We start from the raw sequence: 16,880 nt of genomic DNA, 5'->3' as shown, positions 1-16,880 counted from the left end.
CTGGGGAACAGAGACAACCTTTAATCAGGAAACCTCAGGGAGACAAACCCCTGGTGCACAGTCCCAGTGAGTGGACTCCCAGCCGGACGCAGATCTTCCTCCAGGAGAACTTGGCAGCCCCGACCCTTCTCAAAAGGTGAGCCAGCCACGAGGTCCAGGGAGGATGCTGACACTTCCTCCATTCTTACAGCACGTTCCAAACACTCCTTAGGAACAAGGTCACATCCAGTCTTGGGGGTCTTCCATCCTCACCAGGGCCCCTGCAGGAGAGAGCCCAGGCACCCCCACCAGGTTCACCCTTGGAGCCGTCCTGCACCCTCCCTGGGCCATGGGCAGTGTCCGCTCTCCAGAGTCTCCCAGACACAGTGACCTGCCTACACAGTGGGCTCTTCCCCCTGAGAGGCCCCCACCGGGGGGTGCTGGGGCCTGGGGCGGGTGGTGGCTGCAAGGGCTGCAGAGAGTCTAGAGGCGGTGGGAGAAAGTGTGCAAGGCCTGAGGAGGGTGTTGCGGGTCTTCGAGGGCCCAGGGTCCATCATGGAAAGTGCTGAAGCTTCCATTAGGAGGGTGGCAGGCAGAGGAGGCTGCCCAGAGGCTGTCCGGGCCCCAGAGGCTGAAAAGGAGCGCTCTGGAGTCACCGCAGGTAGCTGAGGAGCCCCTGGGGAGGCTAGAGGTAGAGTAGGGGCTCCTGGAGGGGTCAAAGGCCCTGGTGAGAATCGAGGGGAGGCCCCAGGGTCCCCTGGGAACATGCCTGACAGCCCCAGTGGGGGTGAGTGTGGACCATAAGCTGCTGCTGGGCTTCTAGGTAAAGTCTGTGTTTTTGACAAGTTGGTTCTTAAAAGGAGCCGGAGGAGATGGAGCGCCGGCCTCGAGGGAGATGCTGTCGGGGGCCCGGGGCAGGAGCTACAGCTGGCAGGGGCCTCGGCGTCTCCAGGCACACTCCGAGCAGCTTTGCCGAATGCCACCTTTCTGTGAGGTGAGAGCCCCTGCTTTTCTTCCAGAGGAGACAGGGAATCTAGAGAGGAGAGAGAAACAAGATGCATGGCGGTTCTCTCCAGTGGCTGAGGCACTCTGGGACAAGGTACTCTGGGGACACCCAAGCTCTGTCCTCAGAGGGGCCCCAGCACACCTGGTGAGAACCGGCCAGCCCCTGCCTCTAGGAAGAGAAGACTGAAGGAGCAATGAACGGAGGGAGGCAGTTAGCTGTGTGACCTCACGTAAGACATGCAACTCCCCTGGGTCTCTGTTTCCTCATCCGTAAAATGGGCACAGCAGTCAGGACTGAGTGTGAATGAAAGGGTGCACGGAGAGTCTCGGCCTAAACCTCAATGTGAACTATAGACTTTGGATGTCAATGACATGTCAATATCAGTGTAGGATCACCAATTATAACAAACATGTCACGCTGGTGTAGGGTGCTAACGGTGGGTGACACTGTGATGTGTGGAGTCCTATATAGGAACTCTCTGTACTTTCCCCTCAATTTTGCCATGAGCCTCAAACTGTTCTAAAAAATAGTTTCTTTGAAGAATTTTTTTTTTTAATTCTCAGGCTAGGGCTTGGCACATCATAAAGACTCAGTAATAAGGGGAAAGCAAACACAGATGCCCCTCGACTTACGATGGGGTCACATCCCAATAAACTTGTAAATCAGAAACACATTTTAGGCCAGGCACGGTGGCTCACGCCTGTAATCCCAGCACTTTGAGAGGCCGAGGTGGGCAGATCATCTAAGGTCAGGAGTTCAAGACCAGCCTGGCCAACATGGTAAAATCCCATCTCTACTAAAAATACAAAAAAAAATTAGCTGGGTGTGGTGGTGCGTGCCTGTAGTCCCAGCTACTTGGGAGGCCGAGGCACAAGAATCGCTTGAACCCAGAGTGAGAGAGTGCGACGCTCCCCAAAAAAAAAAAAAAAAAAAGGAAATTCTGTCATTTGCAACATGGATGAAATTGGAGGACATTATGCTAAGCGAAATAAGCCAGACACACAAAGACAACTACATGATCTCAGTTTGATGTGGAATCTAAAAAGCCTGAACCCAAAGAAGCAGAGAGTAGCATCATGGCTACGGAGGCCGGCGGGGGCAAGGGGAATGGGGAGATGACTGTCAAAGGCTACAAAATCTCAGACAGGAGGAGTATGTGTTGTGTGTATTTTGTTTCGTTTTGTTTAGAGACAGTGTCTCTCTGTGGCCCAGGCTGGAGTGCAGTGTTCGCCAATTCTTGGGAATCAATCCAGTGTCCCATCTGAAAGCATCCATGCTAGGCTGAAGTCCCGGCTCTACCACCAATCAGCTATGTGATCTCGAGCACATCACTTCACCTCTCTGTGCCTCAGTTTCCTCGCCTGGCACAGGGGGATGACGGGATACTGCTGGGATGAAGGCACATGAGGTGTCCCAACACACAGTGGGTGCTCAGTGCATATTAGTGATTTACTTTTCCACAAAACGGACATAGTTCCCATGTTGTAATTCAAAATAAAGAAGAAAGCAGAGGAAGAGATTAAAAAAGGAGATAAAGATAAAAGCCGGGTGCGGTGGCTCTCGCCTGAAATCCCAGCACTTTGGGAGGCTGAGGCGGGCAGACCATGAAGTCAGGAGTTCGAGGCCAGCCTCGCCAACATGGTGAAACCCCGTCTCTACTAAAAACACAAAAATTAGCTGGGCATGGTGGCACACGCCTGTAGTCCCAGCTACTCAGGAGGCTGAGGCAGGAGAATTGCTTGAACCAGGGAGGAGGAGGTTGCAGTGAGCCGAGCTCGCGCCAGTGCACTCCAGCCTGGGCGACAGAGTGAGACTCCATCTAAAAAAAAAAAAAAAAAGAAAAGAGATAAAGATGAAAAAGGTAGTGCAAAGAAACAGACATCATGGTGTGTGGCATCATGAGCACGGGACAAGGGTCAGCAGGCCACAGCACAGCCATGCAACCTTGAGCGAGCCACGTTCCCTCTCAGAGCCTGGCTTCCTCACATTCAGCCCTTTACAAGTTCCATGTATCTGGGAAGAAGAGCAAACTGGAAGAAGACGGCAGGAAACTCCAGGACCCAGAGGTCCACTTACCTGGGCAGGAAGAACAGCATTCCCCAGGGAGCAGAGCAGGGTCGGCACAGGCCCGCTGGCAGGGAATCTTCTCGCAGCTCACCTCTCCCAGCTGGAGAAGCAGAAGGACCCCCATGAGGAAGCCCAGAGCATCTTGCCTGCCCAGGGCCTCTGGCACCAGCAGCAGGACCCACAGAAAGATCCCAGAACAGAGGCTGCGGTGCCTGAGCCCTCGCCTGGAGAACAGGTAAAGCTAACTGTGGCCAGACCCCCTTAGGAAAACTGCTTCTCCCTCTGGACTTCCACGGAGAGAAGAGATAGTCAAAACTAAAGGTATTCTGGCAGCTAATTAAAGGTGAAGAGGTAAGGAGAATGGACTTATGCTGGCACAGGGGCTCCATGTTCTGCCAAGGGTTGAAAGGCAGGCCACCCTCTGGTCGGTCTGCTCCTGGGTTCCCAGGCCCAGCTCACCTGGCACGTGCACCGGGTACAGGGCTCATCATCCAAGGTGAACACCTGGCCGTTCGCCACCTTCCTCCCCTCGTAGTTGCAGTCTGTGGAGGCAGGGGAGACAGGGGCTCATGAGAGCCGAGGCCTGGCCAGGAGCCTCACACGTGGGGCAGCAGGTCCCACTCACCTCGGCACACGGGGCAGCACTCCCCATCAGGGTGGAAAGGGTAGGTACAGGTGATGGGGCAGTCCACGGGGGAACAGGCCACTGAACCCAACTGCAGGACACAGAAAACGCACAAGGCCCTTGGTTCAGGGCAGCGGATGAGACACTCAGGAAGGCACTGCTCCTGTGGCCACTGAGTGCCCATCAGAACGATCCACATTGTGGGAGGAGTCCATGGTGGGGCAGTGGGGCAGGGTGGGGGGCATTTTCTCTGTTGGGGTCCATCTTCCCACTAGAATTCGAGCCCCGCAAAGGTAAGACCATGGCCTTGTCCACGGAGGGCATCTGTTAACGGGTGCCTGTTGCATGGACTGCCCGGGAAAGATGAGAGATCCATAGGCCAAAGTTCCCCAAAGCCCGAGGCTGAGAACTGGGACCTACGTGCAGTGGGTCGCTCAGGGTCAGTAGCACAGGGCTGTTGTTGACATGCACAGGGCTGTTTACCCTGAGTTTCTCAATCTCTCTGCAGACCGTGTCCCTTGTCACGTATGTACTCTGCTGCGGCTCACTGATCACCAAAGGAATGTCGCATCTGTACCCACACCAGCAAAGCAGCGCCATCCCACATTCAGAATGTCAGCAGGATAAGCATTAAGTATGTATTTGCCGGGAGCAGTGGCTTAAACCTGTAATTCCAGCATTTTGGGAGGCCGAGGCAGGTGGATCACCTGAGGTCAGGAATTTCAAACAAACCTGGCCAACATGGCAAAACTCCGACTCTACTAAAAGTACAAAAATTAGCCGGGCATGGTGGCATGCACCTGTAATCCCAGCTACTTGGGAGGCTGAGGCAGGAGAATCGCTGGAACCTGGGAGGGGGAGGTTGCAGTGACCCAAGACTGTGCCACTGCACTCCAGCCTGAGCGACAGAGTGAGACTCTGTCTCAAAAATAAAATAAATTTTGTTTTTAGCTGGGCATAGTGGCTCACACCTGTAATCCAGCACTTTGGGAAGCTGAGGCAGGAGGATCACTTGAAGGCCATGAATTCAAGACCAGCGTAGGCAACAGCCCAAGATCCTGTCTAAGTATTTTTTAATGTAAAAATTTTAAAATATATTGGCTGGGTGCAGTGGCTCATGTCTATAATCCCAACACATTGAAAGGCTGATGTGCAAGGACCTCCTGCTTAAGCCCAGGAGGTCTAGACTAGCCTGAGCCATACAACACGATCCCATCTCTATGAAAAAAAATTTTAATGAGCCAGGTGTGTAGGTGTGATCCCACCTATTTGGGAGGCTGACACAGGAGGATCGCTTGAGCCCAGGAGGTCAAGGTTGCAGTGAGCCATGATCACGCCACTGCACTTCAACCTGGTGACAGAGCAACACCTGTCTCAAAAAAAATTTTGTTTTCATTTTCCAAAAACTAAGTGATCTATGGGGCATACTTTTTCAGACTGAGAGGCAGTACGACCCAGGAGAATAAATGTGCATCTTGGAATCACAAAACGAGGATTCCAATCTCAATATTGTGATTAACTAGTTACGGGATCTTGAGCAGACTGTCTCTCTGTGCCTTGGTTTTCTCATCTAGAAGAATAAGATGATAAATTCTTGAAATGGATTAGCTGAGTGCGTGCCTATCAAGAGCCTGGCGTACAGCAAGAGCTTGACCACGCAGGTCTATTGAAAAGGTCCCAGTACTGAGTCCTGGGTTTGTGTGCTTCACCTCCACCCTCATCACGAATCCCTGAGACTCTAGTCGGTAACCTGGAAGCAGAGGACTTTTGCCAGCCAGTGTTAAAAATGTTTCTCTGGGCTGGGCATGGTGGCTCAAGCCTATAATCTCAGTACTTTGAGAGGCCGAGGTGGGCGGATCACCTGAGGTCAGGAGCTCCAGACCAGCCTGGCCAACATGGCGAAACTCCGTGTCTACCAAAACTACAAAAATTAGCCAGGCATGGTGATGCATGGCTGTAGTCCCAGTTACTCAGGAGGCTGACATAGGAGAATCGCTTGAACCTGGGAGGCAGAGGTTGCAGTGAGCCGAGGTTGCACCACTGCACTCCAACCTGGGAGCCTGGGTGACAGAGCAAGTTACCATGTCAAAACACAACAAAAAATTTATCTGGCCCTGTCTAAAGGGTCACCCTGGGCAGGGCTGGAGGGAGCTGACTTCCGCCATGAACCAGAAGCAACCCTTCTCTTGGAGGTCTCTGGATTTTGCCTCTAGGATACAGGAGCCGATGTCAGTTGCTGGGGAGTTTCCAGAGGCGGGGGTCAGATCTGGCGGTCCATACCAGGCAGATGCAGCTCAGACATGGGTCCAGCACAGACGGGAAGGTCTCGTTGTTATAGAAGATTCTGCCTGTGTAGGTGCAGCCTGCCAGAGAGAGCACGCACTGAGCACCAGCTGGGAGGGGCCAGGGACCAGGCTCCTGGCCAGGGCCAAGGTCGGAGGCTTATCTGGATAGCAAAGGGGAGGCCATGTGCCTCCCCAGGCAGTCACCTGGGAGTTAGGGAAGGGACAAAATGCCTGTGTGGATTGCCTGAATTGGGTATTGACTTCTTTCCCACTGGATTCAGCAGAAGGATCACAGTGTCTTGGCCTCAGTGTTCTCACCCCAGAGAGTGGGGAGATTCCTCCTATACCTCCTCACCACGGGGATCAGGTGGAAGGAATGGGAATACGAGGTGTGTGTGAGGCCCACAGCATCTCCCCAACCTCCTCTCTGCCCTCCAAACTCAGTCAAACCACAAACCCCGCCTGTCCAGAACATTCCCCAACACCACGCCCTTCTCTCATTCCTGACAGCCACAGAAGCCTGAGCTGAGTCATGCCACCTTGGATGATATGATCACATACTGGTGAGTGTAAAAGCAGATGATGAGACAGTAGGAGAAGCTTTTATAAAATATATATATAATGTACATCCACTAAATGTTGTGTGTGAGCACCACAAAAAGACGCTAGAAGGACATCAACACAAAGTTAACAGTGGTGATAGGTCCTTCTTCATATTTTTTATTTTTGCTTTCTGTATTTTTTTTTCTAAGTTTTCTATAATAGAGCTGGGTGCGGTGGCTCACACGTATAATCCCAGCACTTTGGGAGGCCAAGGCTGGCGGATCACCTGAGGTCAGGAGTTTGAGACCAGCATGGCCAATATGGTGAAACACCATCTCTACTAAAAATAGAAAAATCAGCTAGACGTGGTGGCGTGCACCTGTGGTCTCAGCTACTCAGGAGGCTGAGGCAGGAGAATCGCTTGAACCCAGGAGGCGGAGGTTGCAGGGAGCTGAGATCCCACCACTGCATACCAGCCTGGGCGACAGAGCAAGATTCTGTTTCAACAAAAATAAACAAATAAAATAAAATAAATTTTCTGGCTGGACACGGTGGCTCACGCCTGTAATCCCAGAACTTTGGGAGGCCAAGGCGAGCAGATCATGAGGTCAAGAGATCGAGACCATCCTAGACAACATGGTGAAATCCCATCTCTACTAAAAGATACAAAAATTAGCTGGGCGTGGTGGTGCGTGCCTGTAATCCCAGCTACTTGGGAGGCTGAGGCAGGAGAAGTGTTTGAACCCAGGAGGCGGAGGTTGCAGTGAGCCGAGATGGCGCCACTGCACTCCAGCCTGGCAACAGAGCAAGACCCGGTCTCAAAAAAAATTTTTTTTCTGTAATAAAACATTACTTTTGAAATCATGGAAAAGGCAAAAATGACTCTTAAAACTTCTTTCCTCTTGCTGTTCTCACGCTGTCTCACAGGTACCGCTCCCGTACCGCCCACCTGCACTGTAAGCCCTGCGCATCTTCATAGCTGCCTGGAGCACTCAGAGGGGCCCTGAGCTTGGGCAAACTCTTTCACCTCAGTTTCCTTATCTGTGCAATGGGGTTGTCCCTTGGGCTTGTTAGGACAACGTGAGATGAAGCTTGTATGGGGCTTAGTGCAGAGGAGCCCGCTGCAGGGTGAACCTGGAGGTGGTACCCGCTGAGAGTCCCTGTCCTGGGGGCTGGGGGGCGGAGGCAGGGGGTTACCTGCTGAGCAGTCCGGGCAGCACTGTCCGGGGATCCGGATCGGGTGAGGGCAGGAGTCCACACAGTCTGTCCTCTTGCAGCTCACCGAGCCATCTGCCTGGAGGAAGGAGGAACTTCACCCAGACCCCACCGGTGACACCAGCCCCTGCCTCCCAGCCCTGCAAAAGAAACGGCAACGCTGCAACCCGGCCAAGGCTTGCCCTGAAAGCACCGTGATGCCGCTGGGAGGGGGCGTGTCCCCCTAAGAGGACCAGCTACTTGGTAAAGGCCATGTGGGCCTTCCAGGAAGGCTCTGCATCTTTAAGAAGGAAGGTCAGAGCTGGGATTCTGGTCTCCTCGCTTCCTCTCCCTCTCCTGCAGCAGCCAAAGGCTGCACCGTCACCCTCATCCAAATCCTTTCTCAGCTTTTCCCTGGAACCCTGGCTCACCAGGAACCAACCTGCAGAGTACCATAAAACTCTATTTTTAGAAAAAAACCATGCCACCAGAAATGTCTGTTTCAGAGAGCCAAAGTGCCATATAAGGTTTCTTTTTGTTTCTTTCTTTCTTTTTTAGACAGAGTCTCACTCCATTGCCCAGGCTGAAGTGCAATGGCACAATCTTACAATCTTGGCTCACTGCCACCTCCACCTCCCAGGTTCAAGTGATTCTCCTGCCTCAGCTTCCCAAGTAGCTGGGATTACAGGTATGCGCCATATGCCCGGCTAATCTTTGTATTTTTAGTAGAGACGGGGTTTCACCATGTTGGTCAGGCTGGTCTTGAACTCCTGACCTCAGATGATCCACCCACTTCAGCCTCCCAAAGAGCTAGGATCACTGGTGTAAGCCACTGCGCCCAGCGTTTTTCTTAAAAAAAAAAAAAAAAAAAAAAAACCTGACAGTTTGAACCTTTCATATCACTCTCTTAATATCACAAGTGCCTGAAATCAGTCATAAAGGAGAAGACACAGAACAGACTTTACTCCAACTCTAATTCCAATGAGGCGTGTTCAGCATACAGCTTTTTTTTTTTTTTTTTAAGATGGGGTTTCACCTTGTTGGTCAGGTTGGTCTTGAACTCCCGACCTCAGGGGATCCACCCGCCTTGGCCTCCAAAGTGCTTGGATTACAGGCGTGAGCCACCATGCCCGGCCAGCATACAGCTTTTTAACAAACAGCTCATCAAAGGCACCAGAAGGCCGGGCTCCTCCCCCATGAAAGCGCACACAAATAATCTGGAGGTTAAAATGCAGTTTGTGAGAGCAGAGGTGTGGGCAGGCCCACGCCCAACCAGGGCTCCCAACGCAGGTGCAAGGGACCTCATTTTGAGAACTAAACCTCTAAAAGACTCGAAGCTCTTACAAAGTAGAAAGGAAAGTCGGCATGTATTACATTGGTGCAAAAGTAATTGTGGTTTTTGCCATTATTTATTTAGTATTTATAATGGCAAAAACCGTAATTACTAATACTTAAATAATGAGCTAAAACAATTGTTTTTCTGGGTGGATAGCTGTGTTTGCATTGTTGTCAATCTGACTCTCAAACTCATGCACCTCCTCATCCATTTCTAAAACAGTGAGGTCATAACGATTCACAGTCATGAAGAAAATGTTGCAATTTCACAGAAACAGTGTGAACAATTGGGTCTTAGGATGCCCCACTCCCTCAGTTATCCATGCCCGGGAAAAACCTTCTATGAAGATTCCTAATTCTTCCTCCTCACACCAGCAGCTCTCTGCACATGCGCAGCTTGTTACACACACATTTTTTTTTTTTTTTTTTTTTGGAAACGGTGTTGCTCTGTGGCCCAGGCTGGGGTGCAGTGATGTGATCACAGCTTATTGCAGCCTCCTGGGCTCAAGCAATCCTGGCCTCCCAAGTAGCTGGGACCATAGCTGCAGGCCACTACACATAGCTAATTTGTGTATTTTTTTTGTTGTTGTTGAGAGGGTCTCACTATGTTGCCCAGGATGGTCTCAAATTCCTGCCTCAAGCAATCCTCTCACCTCAGCCTCCCAAAGTGTTGGGGTTATAGGCACGAGCCATCATCGCGCTTGGCCATACACACTTCTTTTTCTTTTTTTTTTTTTGAGGCAGAGTCTGGCTGTGTCACCTAGGCTGGAGTGCAGTGGCACAATCTCAGCTCAGTGCAGCCTCTGCCTCCTGAGTCCAAGTGATTCTCCTGCCTCAGCCTCCTGAGTAGCTGGAATTACAGGCAGCCACCACCATGCCTGGCTAGTTTTTGTATTTTTAGTAGAGATGGGGTTTCACCACATTAGTCATGCTGGTCTCGAACTCCTGACCTCATGATCCTCCTGCCTCGGCCTCCCAAAGTGTTGGGATTATAGGTGTTAGCCAATGCACCCGGCCCTATACACACTTCTTAAGGCCAATTGCCAAGCTCCATCGTCCTCACGCCTCTAGTGAGAACAGAATAAACTGGGTCCAACCCTTTCTGTGAAAGTGGAACTTGACAGCACCGGAGGGAGCCTGAGGCCAGGACGCTTGTCTCCTCTGGGTGAGGCAGGGCAGCCGGGTAAAGCAGCTGAAGGCGAGCAGGTTGTCATTCACCTGGCAGATGCATAACTCACAGGGGTCACCAGGTGACCAGATCTGTCCAATCGGAAACTCAACCCCGTTGTCATCGAGAGAGCAGCCTGGACGAGGACAGTGGCAGAGAAGAGACAGTGGGCACAAGACCCAGACTACAACAGCAACAAGGACAGACGCCTCACGCACATGGTCATGCACAGACACAGATATAACTCACACAAACAGACACGCAAACTTACACACACTCATACAAAAGCACAAATATACACAGATACAACTCACACACAGAGACACACAAATGTACACTCATACAAATGCACACCTACATACACATGCACAGATACCATTCATGCGCACACAGAAGCACACACACTCATACAAATGCACAATTACATACACACAGATACAATTCACACACACACTCATACTAATGCACTTACATACACATACACATGATCACACACCATTCATGCAGACACACACACACTCATACAAATGCATATGTACATACACACAGGCACAATTGACACAGAGACACACATACACTCATACAAATTCACACTTACACAGCCACACAGATACCATTCATACAAACACAGAAACACACACACACTCATACAAAAACACAGATACAACACAGAGACACACATTCATTCATACAAATGCACTTACATATGCATGCTCACACAGACACACACACAGATATTACTCACACAGAGACAGAGAGACACACATAAACTTATGCACACACAGACACACTCATAGAATCTTACACTTACACACACACATATACAGACACAACAGACACAAACATGCATGCTCACACAGGCACACACAAAAACACAGACACATACACACAAACATACACACCGCAGAGACACACTCAGACATATTACACAAAACAGACACATGCTCATACACAAACACAAAGACTCATGTACACAGACTCCCACACACAGATACCACTAACACACTGACACACGTAGATAACTACTCACAAACATAGAAACACCCAAACACACACTACACAAAACATAAACACACACCCATACATAGGCAGACACATGTATATACACAGACTTACATGCATTCATACAAATGCACACATACACGCTCACACACACATACTACTCACACACACAGACACTCATGCAGACACACTCATACAAACATGCATGCACACACACACATGCAGACACAACAGACATAAACAAGCATGTTCACACAGGCACACACAAAAACACAGACACACAGATACACATAGACACACACCCCCAAAGAGAGATACATAGACACACCACACAAAAACACAGACACACACTTATACACAGGCAAAGACAGGTACACACAAACTTACATTCATACAAATGCACACATACACATACTACTCACACACACAGAGACCACAAACTTACACTCAGACACACTCATACATACACTTACATGCACACACACATATGCAGATAAAACAGACATAAACATGCATGCTTACATAGGCACACACAAAAATGCAGACACATAGACACACACACACACACTACCCACAGAGACACACAGACATACTACACAAAACACAGACACAACTCATATACACAAACACAAAGACACACATACACAGACTCCCACATGCAGGTACCACTAACACACCAACACACACAGATAAACACGCACAAACTCAGAGACACACAAACTTACACACACAGGCACACACTTAGACATACTACACAAAACACACACACATTCATACAAGTACAGAAAGACACATGTACACACACACATACAACACACACACCAGCAGTCTCAGCAGCTGAGGCTCAGCTCTCTCCCCAGCATCCACGCCCTGCGTGGGGGGAGCCCAGGGCCAGCTCACCTGTCGCGGGCGTGGGCTCCTGGCAGGTGAAGCAGCATTGCCCAGGGCCCAGTCGCCACTCTTCTCGGGGGCAGGCCAGCTCAGGGCAGGGCATGAAGGAGCACTCCACCTCCCCATTCTGGAAGAGAGCCAAGGCACAGAATGATGAGGGCAGCGCCCTGGCCCGGGGCCATGGGGGGCTAGAGGAGGCTGGCAGGCTGCCATCACCCTCCCCTCCACGCAAGGGAAACTGACAAATCTCCAGAGAGCACAACAGGCAGGTGGGAGGAACCGGGAGTCCTTCAGTAGGGCATCCTGGGAATGGGCACGGCCTCCACCCTCCCACTTCCAACCAGGTTCCCTACTGCCTTCACTCTGGCTCCTCCAATCAACTCTTGCTCCACAGCCAGAGAACTTTCTCCAGCACAATCTGATTGCATCCCTCCAGGCATGAAACCATTGGCTTCACTGAATGCAAAGCCCTCAAGCACAAATGGCAGAGTCCTTCAGGACTGAGTCCTGGCAGAGGCTATCAGTGCCCACCCAGGTCGCATCCCCAAAGTACTGCCCGTGGCTGACGGCAGCTGCATCCTCCAGAGATGCCTGGATGGTCACCGCCCCCACTCCCTGGGGAGCAGAGTCTCTATAACTGACTGGCGCTGGGGTGCAAGAGCAGGCTCTTGCGCTGTCCGCTGTCCACTGTCCAGAGCTCCCCAAGGATCAGGGTGAGGCCACGCCTTCACCCTGCTTCCTCTCCAGCCCCTACTGCTTCCCTCACTGGTTCCTGCTGAGAGCACTCCTTTGGAAGGTCGCCTGCTCAGGCCCTGCTTCTGGGCAACACAAGCCAAGATGTAACCCCTACCTGCAGCCTACCTGACTCTCCGTGCTCCAGCCAGAATGGCCATCTGCAGTTCTCCACCCTCTGCTGGGCACAGCAACCTCAGCTCCATGCCTGACGAGTCCCTGCCACCCTCCAGGTCTCTACTTAAAATCCCACCTTCCAAAAAGGCATCAGGAGCCCTGGATACCTGGCCATCACCCACCTAGGCTGTGGGCTTCCGGACCAAGGGAACTGGGGCTTCCTTGTGCCTAGCTGTGTCCCTGGCACATAGTAGGTGCTCTGTAAATAGCGGTGCTGAAAGATGAACTTCAAAGAGACTGTGGGAAGACCTGGGGGATCCCTGTAGTGCCTCTGCTGCCTCAGTTTCCCTGTTGTCGTGTGGCAGCTCATCTTTTCCTAGTCAAGTCAACCTGAGTAAAGTGTTGTGTCTCCCTCCCCTCCCCATCAATTCCACAGGCTTCGGGACGCTCGGCCACCATACCTGGCAGACACAGGTGGTACACTCATCACCACCCCCACTGAACACGGCCCCATCCTCGTACCACCGGCCATGGAAATAGCATCTCACTGCAGAGGAGAAAGGGAGAAGCGGCTCAAGGTTGATGAACAGCGGCAACTAAAGAAAAGGGGGAACAAATGACTGGGGAGCCCCAGGACACCTAATACCCACCCACGACACTCCACATTATGCTCCATGCCCAGGAACCCAAAGCACTTCTCCCCTTCCAAACCCCAGACACAAAACAAGTCAGGCCGACAAAGGGTTGAGTTGGGGTTCATGCCTATAATCCCAATACTCTGGGAGGACGAGGTGGGACAACCTCTTGCACCCAGGAGTTTGAGACCAGTCTAGTCAACATAGCGAGACCCCCATCTCTACAAAAACTTTAAAAAATGAGCTGAGTGCAGCAGTGTGTGCCTGTAGTCCTAGCTAATTAGGAGGCTGAGGCAGGGGGATGGCTTGAAACCAGGGCTTGAAGGTACAGTGATGGCACCACTGGACTCCAGCCTGGGCGACAGAACAAGGGCGCATCTCAACAACAGCACAAAAATCTGACAAAGAATGAATTACACGTAAGATGACGTCCTTAACCAAAGAGGCAGGGGAAGCCCTAAATAACAAAAGAGCAAAAGAATAAAAGAAAATAGCCGGGCGCGGTGGCTCAAGACTGTAATCCCAGCACTTTGGGAGGCCGAGGCGGGTGGATCTCGAGGTCAAGAGATCGAGACCATCCTGGTCAACATGGTGAAACTCCGTTTCTACTAAAAATACAAAACATTAGCTGGGCATGGTGGCGTGTGCCTGTAATCCCAGCTACTCAAGAGGTTGAGGGAGGAGAATTGCCTGAACCCAGGAGGCGGAGGTTGCGGTGAGCCGAGATCACACCATTGCACTCCAGCCTGGGTAACAAGAATGAAACTCCGTCTCAAAAAAAAAAATAAATAAAAATAAAAAGAATAAAAGAAAATAAAAAGAGACTATCCCGGACACCTAAGACAAAGGTGCCACCTTAGACAAATGATGCCACCAGGCCCACCTGCCATTAGTCAGACTGCCCTGGGCTCAAATCCTAGCTACGAAACTCACCAGGGAAGGACTTTGGGCAAGACACTTAAAGCTCTCTAAGCCTCGGTTTTCTCATCTGTACAAAGGGGCTTACAAGGGTTCCTACCTCATAGAGACTACATTGATTATGCAAAAATATTCAATTAAAAATAATATAACACCTAAACATTAAGAAAAAAATACTAAAGGCCGGGTGCGGTGGCTCAAGCCTGTAATCCCAGCACTTTGGGAGGCCGAGGCGGGTGGATCACGAGGTCAAGAGATCAAGACCATCCTGGTCAACATGGTGAAACCCCATCTCTACTAAAACTACAAAAAATTAGCTGGGCATGGTGGCGCGTGCCTGTAGTCCCAGCTACTCAGGAGGCTGAGACAGGAGAATTGCCTGAACCCAGGAGGCGGAGGTTGCGGTGAGCCGAGATCCCGCCATTGCACTCCAGCCTGGGTAACAAGAGCGAAACTCTGTCTCAAAAAAAAAGAAAAAAAAAGGAAAAAAATACTTAAAAAGAACACCAGCCTTGAAGTCAGGTAGACTTGAATTCAAGTTCTGCTCCATTACTTAACAGTTGTGTGTCTCTAGGCAGTGACTTGAACTTTCCAAGCCTCAGTTTTCCCATCTATAAAATGGGGCAACGAAAAGTACTGCCTTAGAGTAGCGGCATAAGGATTCCATGAGATGGAGTTCTGGCAAGTACCCCACACAGCAAGGGGCACAGGGTCAGCAGGGAACATCCATGACAGTGATGAAGCCATCTCAGGAAAGAAAACCTTGTTTATAACAAAGAACCTTGGTGGTTAAGGCGAGGCCCTTCCCTGCCCTGGGATAGAGCAATGACAAGCGTGGCCTGAAACCCTGTCCTGCCTGAGCTGAAGGTGCCTCCTAAGTCAGGGGAAAGCTGGGTTGTGAGAACAGTCTAGCATCAAACTGCTGTGCACATAAGAAGTGCTCAACAAAAACAGGCAATTTGAAATGCTTCACTTGATCTGAGTTTGTAAAGCAGAAGCCGATCTCCTCCCTCACTCCTCCACTCACCCCGCCCAATCGCATAATCAAAAGACATCCTCCTCTGCACTCACAAAGAAGCAAAATGTAAAATTGGGCTTGGGGGCTCATGCCTGTCATCCCAGCACTTTGGGAGGCCACTACAGGTAGATCACCTGAGGTCAGGAGTTCCAGACCAGCTTGGCCAACATCGTGAAACCCCGTCTCTACTAAAAACAAAAAAATTAGCTGGGGGTGGCAGCAGGTGTCTGTAATCCCAGCTACTTGCTACTCCGGAGGCTGAGGCAGGAGAATCACTTGAACCCACGAGGTGGAGGTTGCAGTGAGCTGAGATCGTGTCATTGCACTCCAGCCCCTGGGTGAGAGAGTGAGACTCTCTCTCAAAAAAGAAAAAAAAAGAAGCAAAGGGCAAAACTGGGCTCAGGGGCTCACGCCTGTCATCCCAGCACTTTGAAAGGGTAAGGCAGGAGGAGCACCTGAGGCCAGGAGTTCAAGACCCTCCTGGGCAACATATCGAGGTCTACAAAAATTTGCAAAAAAGAAAGCAAAATGCTCCAAGAGCGTCACTTACCTGGAACACAAGTACAGCAATCTGACTGTGGGGAGGTCTGACAGGGGCCAGGGGGACACTCAGGAGAGATGCAGGACACGTTTCCAGCCTGAGGAGGCAAGAGATGGCACTGGGGGCGCAGGGGTGGAACAGGGCACATTCCCCATCTCACAGCAGGCCCTGCGAACAGGAAAGCTGCCTAACGGAGGCCACCAGAAACCTTTAAATGCGGCTGTGTCACAAGGACACATTTCTGGTGTTTATGATGCTGCTATGGTTCGGCTGTGTCCCCACACAAATCTCATATTGAATTGTAGCTCCCATAATTCTCACGAATTGAATCGAATCATGGGGGCAGTTTTCCCCATACTGTTCTCATGGTAGGGAATAAGTCTCACGAGCCCTGATGGTTTTATAAGGAGTTTCCCCTTTCACTTGGCTCTCATTCTCTCTTGCCTGCTGCCATGTAAGACGTACCTTTCACCTTCCACCATGATTGTGAGGCCTCCTCAGCCACGTGGAACCGTGAGTTCCTTAAACTTCTTTTGCTTTGTAAATTACCCAGTCTCAAGTATGTCTTTATTCTCACACAGTGTGAAAATGGACTAATATGTATGGTGTGGCTAGAACACCTCAGGTGCCTAAGACACTGCTCCAGGAAAAAGGCCAGGGCAGCCCAGCAGGCAGAGCATGCTCCCTTCCTTATGCAAACATGCCTGGGAGCTCTGGAAGGTGCTGGGGAGCAGAGAACAGAGCTGACTCCTGCAGGGAAGGAGACCCCCACGCACTTCCCCGTGCATCTGAGTTTTGAATCAGGTGGCTCATGTTGGCTAGCC

The 16,880-nt window shown here is 51.0% G+C and overlaps 1 protein-coding gene across 2 annotated transcripts in view; it reads right to left on the bottom strand.

Annotated features, from left to right (window-relative positions):
- VWCE (von Willebrand factor C and EGF domains) overlaps positions 1–16,880 on the bottom strand; it is a 36,845-nt gene continuing 19,965 nt past the window's right edge. For both annotated transcript variants that reach the window (XM_032283223.1, XM_032283224.1), the window contains 10 exons: positions 16,066–16,153; positions 13,406–13,491; positions 12,105–12,222; positions 10,253–10,338; positions 7,703–7,799; positions 5,958–6,040; positions 3,678–3,768; positions 3,512–3,594; positions 3,062–3,152; positions 1–1,012 (listed from right to left, as the gene is read on the bottom strand). In XM_032283223.1, the coding sequence (XP_032139114.1) occupies positions 375–1,012; positions 3,062–3,152; positions 3,512–3,594; positions 3,678–3,768; positions 5,958–6,040; positions 7,703–7,799; positions 10,253–10,338; positions 12,105–12,222; positions 13,406–13,491; positions 16,066–16,153 (1,461 nt within the window). In that variant the 3' untranslated portion in view covers positions 1–374. The remainder of the gene's footprint in view (positions 1,013–3,061; positions 3,153–3,511; positions 3,595–3,677; positions 3,769–5,957; positions 6,041–7,702; positions 7,800–10,252; positions 10,339–12,104; positions 12,223–13,405; positions 13,492–16,065; positions 16,154–16,880) is intronic.

The sequence above is a fragment of the Sapajus apella genome, unplaced genomic scaffold (assembly GCF_009761245.1).
Source record: "Sapajus apella isolate SASKATOON/1434 unplaced genomic scaffold, GSC_monkey_1.0 scaffold14, whole genome shotgun sequence".
Taxonomy (NCBI): Eukaryota; Metazoa; Chordata; class Mammalia; order Primates; family Cebidae; genus Sapajus; species Sapajus apella.
Note: the sequence above shows the minus strand (reverse complement) of the source record. Positions and strands in the feature narration are given on the sequence as shown.